General features: G+C 37.7%; 1 protein-coding gene across 1 annotated transcript; it reads left to right on the plus strand.

Moving 5' to 3' along the window:
• The first annotated feature begins 1286 nt into the window (after positions 1–1286).
• LOC149146715 (uncharacterized) lies at positions 1287–1966 on the plus strand. Its single transcript, XM_089453242.1, has one exon. The coding sequence runs from the start codon at positions 1287–1289 to the stop codon at positions 1800–1802; it is 516 nt and encodes a 171-aa protein (XP_089309368.1). The 3' UTR covers positions 1803–1966.
• The last annotated feature ends 4626 nt before the right edge of the window (positions 1967–6592 follow it).

Consider the following 6592-nt stretch of genomic DNA (forward strand, 5'->3'; position numbering starts at 1 on the left):
TGCCCAGAGCCTGTCTCTCACTGGTTTCGCCATGATGTATTTTCGACCTCTGTACATATTTTAATAGATTAGTTTTTTTACCGAGAAAAAAAAAGAATATGGTGTTGAATTTGAAATGAATGATATATGTACATCTAAGCACTAATAAAGCACATTTTTTCCATTATTTTTCCTAACCTATTAGGTAGGATATTTGAATGAAATTGTCATTTATTTAATTTAATATAAATATCAGTGTATATATGAAAAATAAAGTTAGCTTATAATACCGTATAAAGTAGGTTACTTAAAATATTCTCAGCAATTGAAATTTGAAATAATAATTCTATTCGCTGTCATTAGACTTCATGGATTATTATATAAAAGAAATGAGTTGTATTCACAACAACATTACATATGATTGTGATTCTAATGAATTATTAAATTAAACCTAAGAGTTTATTAAAAAAACATTACATATGATTTTGATTATAGTAATAATTGTGTCTGAGTTATATTTTTTTAATTAATTAACTAATTATATATAGAATGACAAAGTTAATCCCACTCATGCCAATTGAGCCCTAACTTATAAGGATAATCTGCCCTTTTAAAATTCAGAGGCATATATCCTAATTATATATAGAATTATATTTAGCAGTAATCCCGATTGAGCCCTAACTTATAAGGATAATCTGCCCTTTTAAAATTCAGAAGTATATATCCTTTCAAATCTTTTAAAGTCTCTAATTTATATCATTTTGTGCATCCTATTCATTGTTTTTTCGATAATTATCCCTCCCAACAACAACTATGATTATCTAATTTATTGTTGCTTAGTTGTAACTTCACCTTGCATTGCAATTTGAAGGTACCTGTCCGTTATATTCCGGTCCCAAATGACCAATTCCACCGTAATACAGCGCCAGAGGAATTGTTGCAGCCGTTACGAGAGGCTTAGAAAGCATCCTTTGATGTGAGTGGAATAGAAGAGACGACGTCTCTCTCTTTTTCATTTCATTGTCGCAGTCTCATGCCACCACATCGCTAAATGATAAGTCAAGAAAACGGCCAATCATTACTTTAACACAAATACACAAAAATTCCACATCAGCCCGTGACAACGAAATCCTTGCACTCTTCTATATCCCGCCGTCTTAACTCTGCTCGCTGGCATTGTCAACCGCTTCTTCGACATCTAACTCCGCGTACATCATTAATTTGTTATTGAAGCATCATTACTGACAATATCCATCCCATATTTTCAACAAAATCCCACCACACGAAGTTCCAATATCTCATATCAAATGTGGCCACTGCTGTTTCACACATTAAATCCCATGTCGCGGATGGATGAATGCGACCCCCACACTCGCCCTCGCAACCCTACATCCGCAGGGCTGCTTTGCTCCTGCTGCTTCTCGTGTGGGTCAGACAACGAGCGCTCAGTCCTTTGGCCTTCGTGGTTTCGGAAGGCCAGGCGATCGAACCGCAGGGCCGTCTCCGTCGATGGGGCTTCTGACAATGGGTGGCGCAAGCGCTGGAACAGCGTCGGACGGGCCAGAGGAAGGTCACAATCCGTCATTGATGCCGCCGGACTCTGCTGCAGTGGGCCCATATGGAAACGTGTCGTTCGCAGGTTCAAGAAGGATGGCAAACCAATTTGCAGCTTCAAGCCCTCGAGATTGCGTTACGATCCTCTGAGTTACAAGCTCAACTTCGATGACGGGTTTCGGCAGGGCCATGATTATTGGCTCCAGGGTTTGTCTTCGTCTGTCGTCCAGCCCGGGAAGTCTATGTGGACCCCAACAATGAAACCCTAAAAACCCTCGCAAATCCCTGAAATACATACAAAACCTGGATGTCACGGTGCATTGGAATACGTTTCGTGGTTTTCAGTCTTTCGCTTGGCGCTTAGTGGGTTCGAAACCCTGTCCTTTCCCATAACATCATTCAGATCTGATGTTTGTATTTTGTGGAACTATATCTTCGAATTTTCGTATTTAAAAATGTGAACAGAAAGTGTACAAGGGGCAGTCCGGGATCTTTCTAAATTTGGTTGGTGTGTTCCGTTTGAATATTCTCCAAGATTACCATAGTTAATCACCAGCTTAGCAAATGCCAGAGAACCCAAATTGGTTTAACTCGCTTAATTACATCGAAGATGCGTATTCTTCATTTTCGTGTGATTTATTGAAATCCCTCTTAGCATAGAAAGCAAGTTTCGATTCCTCATTTTACGCTTATCTTTTCAAAGGAAAAAAGCTTTATGTATTATAGGAAAGATATAAGATCTGAATAATACATTCTTTCTTTGATTAAGAAGATCAGAGATATGATCCCATAAGAATATGAGGAGGGAAAAAAACCTATAATCTGAAGAGCTAATTGACGCTGGATTCGATTCTGATAATGTCTGATATCAAAAGCTCAAAAAAGAATACGACAGCCAAGTATATTTCTTCACAAGTCTGGAAGGGCAAAATCAGATATCTGATAATGGGAATCATCAGATACAATTTCGAGATGCCAATAATCTGAAGTAGAAATTAGGAGGAAATTGTAAAATAAATGATGGAGAAGGTGAAAGATAAACTAGCAATGGTATTTACAGGCCTAAAGGAACTCATAACGAGTGTGGAAAGTAATAATGAAGCAAAATATATACACAATCTAAATTTTCTTTTTTATATATTTTCAAGGAATGTAGTAATATCTTAAATTTAATAAGAAAGCTACACAATTTCTGGCACAAGGTACATAGCAATGAGATTACAAAATTCAAAATACAAATATAATTTTGGTCTAAGATACACTGTTTAGAAGAATTTATACTATAAGGCACTCAAAACATCAAAATGAGTTAGCAACTTTAAAGAATTTGAATGTGAGACTACAATTTGTATGTGTTCCTTTGAGCCTTCAAGAGTTGTTCTTGCCATACGGGGTATGCCAAGGTGTTGCTCTATTATGTCAAATATTCGGTCCAAGTCTTTAAAATGGTAATGAAGGCGCTCTAAAGAAAGGATAACCTCTGAGAGTTGCTACCAATACATTAGCATGGGTCCCAATACAAATTTCATTTGCCAATAAAGGTTGATAGTTTGCATGTATTGGTTGAAACAACCCCTAGACTTCCTTGTGTCTCGAATTCAATCACCCAATTTACTAGTACCTTTGTATTTAAGAGAGGATTTCTATGCATTGAAGCTTCTCTCTTAGCTTGCGTAGTACCTTCTTGGAAAAGGCCTAGCATTAGGGCTCAATATCATCCAATGAAAGCCTCCAAACGATAATGCATGCAGTTGTGCTCCTTTTGGGTTCGTTCTTGATAATAAGTTTCCACCCTCCAAACCTACGCCCGTTGGCGCGGCATTGAGGCGAGATAAATATGTTTGACAATTTATATTGTAAATGACCATTACTCATTACGAATTGATTTTTTATTATTTATTAAAACTACATCATTAAGTACCCTTTAATAATCCATTAATAGTAATGCTTTACTGCTACTAAATGTCTAAAAATATAAATTTGTATTTTCTAATAATTAAAAAAAATATTACTTATACTTAAGAATATAGCGTTCAATTTGAAATGAATGATATATGTACATCTAAGCACTAATAAAGCACTTTTTTCCATTATTTTTCCTAACATATTAGGTAGGATATTTGAATCAAATTGTCATTTAATTTAATTTAATATAATATGAGTGTATATATGAAAAATAAAAGTAGCTTATGATGTTGTATATAGTAGGTTACTTAAAATATTCTCAGCATTTGGAATTCGAAATAATAATGCCATTCACTTCCATGAGACTTTATGGATTATTATATCAAAGAAATGAGTTGTATTCACAACAACATTAGACATGATTGTGATTTTAATGGATTATTAAATCAAACCTTAGAGTTTATTCACGAAAACATAATTCAAATATTCACCCCCTGAAAAACGCAAAAAACAAATTCTAGATGAGAATGAACTTCATGTGTTAGTTTGGGGTTCGCTCTGTGTCGATTACACAACTATGGGGAGGATGTATCTATGTCGAGATTGCCATGATTCTTCATGTGACTAACGAGTTTGAGAATGAAAACCCTCATGCCGCATATCCCTTTCAGTAAAATGCATTCGAGAAAGCTCACAGACTGGACCCTACATCCAATTCTAGAGGTGTTCGCGAGTTCAAGACAATTGTCTTGCAAAGACTTGAAAGGGATGTTGAGCTAACTTGATCTAGGTGGATCTTTAGACAGTGTGGTATGGGAAAATCTCAAAATTCAAAGTGGTATAAAGGAAATTATCTTGAAACCAGATCGAAGTGATCGTTGCCCTGATTCCAATGGTGCAAACGACACTCCAATCCGAGTCCGAACGAAGGAGATAGAAGCATTCAAAATTTTGGGTTGACTTGTAGGAAATAGAGGAAAATGAAAGTCCAAGGATGCTCTTGGAAATAGTCCCATTGCGTAGATATTTTCATTCTGAATCTACTGCAACTTGAATGGGCTAAAATGGACTTTAGATGATGGAGTTATCACAAAAAGAAGTTGTCTTTGTTCCTTTGAAAAAGGAGGCATTTCTTCTAAAAATAGGCTTAAGGCCTTAATAAAGGAAAAATCACATCAGAAGGGTTGAGTAGAGGACTTAAAGTGGAGGCGGTAGGGATCCTCGACTACGACCTCGGACTTATCACATTGGAGATAGATCCGCATGTGATGTCGCGACCCCAGGCAGAGTGATGAATCGATTGCAATTATCGGCATTGGCGGTTGGTGTCAGCGTATGCCTTGGTACAAAGGAATAACCCCTTGGTTGTAGCGAATGCGATATGCCGATCCACGGTGTCCGATATCAACTGTCAGATTGGAAAAGAGATCAACGGCCAGGATTTAATTGGTGGTCAGGAGATCAGTGATCCCCGACACAAAGGGCCATGCGATAGCGACCTGCGATGCGATATTGACCATCAGATCGAGGAACAGATCAATAGTCTATATTTAATTGGCGATCGAAGATCCCCAATGCCACGGACAATTCGATTGCGATAACGATGTGCCGATAAGGGCCAGACCCGACGGGATTATAGACCCGATTCTATAAAATTTGAAGTCTGATTTTTTGGATTTTCTGTGTTATCCCGTGTATTTGGGGTTTTTGGCCAATCCGCCTATGCGATGCGATATGCCGACTAAACACGGACCCGACCAAAGATTAAGGCATATTTCATGAAATTTGAGATCTGGCTTTTAAGCTTTGTGGTCGGATTTTCTTGTTTTTCCCGTGTATTGTTTGTTTGAACGAAAAGAGCTATTTCGGGGTTTTTGTTCGAACAGTCTCTATTATAAACGAACAGACCCCTGATTTAAGCGTCCTTGTAACAGAAGAAATGATTATAAAACTCGATGAATATGGAAAAGTGCAGGAGAGAGGATTTTGCATGCAGTTCACGACAAAAGCTTGCAGGAAGGGCGAAAGTCCATTTTGTCCAGATTTGACAAATTTTATATGGTTTCAACCCTTCTCGACGCCACAAACACAATGGCGCTATCCATTTCTCCATATGATTTTTCCATTTCTCTGCCATCTTCCAGAATGGAGGTATAAGACTCCTTTTCTATAACTGATGATTGTATTCTTCTTTTTCATGTCAATTAATGAATGAAGGCCTTCCCATTGATCGAGCAGGGCATCGAGACGTAGTCCAAGTTGGACGAACTCCATTATCAAGTCTTGTTGTCTTCTTTTCATGCCCTTATGTGCTTTTTCTTCTTCTCTCATGTGCACATTAGATTTCTGTGGTTGAGCTACAATTTCTACATGTGATTCTTTAATACATCTATAAGCAAAATATTCCTGGATCAAGTGGTATCATAGGAGGACTTCTTAGATGTGAATTGCATGTTTGTATGCTAATAAGAAGCAGGCTCCAAAGAGGCGAAAGGAAACTAGAGACTTTCGATCCCGAAGTGGGGCGTGCACGTCGAAGGAGAAACATGGCAGATGATGAGGCTCGTTATGAAGATGAAGCAAACTTTCACAAGAATTTAAATACAATGGAAGATCGTGTTGAGAAGCTATTCTCAAGAATTGAAAAACTCGAAAGTGCAGAGAAAAAGCCTCCAGAAGAGCGAGGTTTAGTGCACGGAGATGATGGAGGAGATCCACCTCCTTCTCCTTCCATGAGTGAAATTTCTTCTTTCTCCCATCACCATCATTATAGGAATTCAAGGGATGCACACAAGAAACCTTTCTTTAAATTAGATGTCAAATTTGATCTTCCCATGTTTAATGGTGAAAGTAATGCAGGAAATCTTAATAATTGTATTAGGCAGATTGAGATCTACTGCAGGATTCAGAAAATCATGGAGGATGGGGCAAAGATTTAGCTGGCCTCTCTACGTGTGAGCAACACCGCTCTCATCTGGTGGGAGAGAAAATTGCAAAGCAGTAAGCATTAATGAATTGGTAGTATTTAAAGCAAGGCAAAGGTTAGGATGTTCAAAGTTTTACAGAGGAGTTTCGAAAGCAAGCACTTAATTTGGGTATTGCACTTGATACACTTGAAGTAGTAACTAAGTATATTGGATCATTACATAGTTAC

This window comes from Pinus tabuliformis, chromosome X, assembly GCF_031772625.1.
Source record: "Pinus tabuliformis cultivar Carrire ecotype Pingquan chromosome X, CPIR1, whole genome shotgun sequence".
Classification (NCBI taxonomy): domain Eukaryota; kingdom Viridiplantae; phylum Streptophyta; class Pinopsida; order Pinales; family Pinaceae; genus Pinus; species Pinus tabuliformis.

Bases quoted from the DNA above. Each gene is read 5' to 3' on its own strand.
- LOC149146715 (XM_089453242.1), top strand. From the start codon at position 1,287: ATGTGGCCACTGCTGTTTCACACATTAAATCCCATGTCGCGGATGGAT.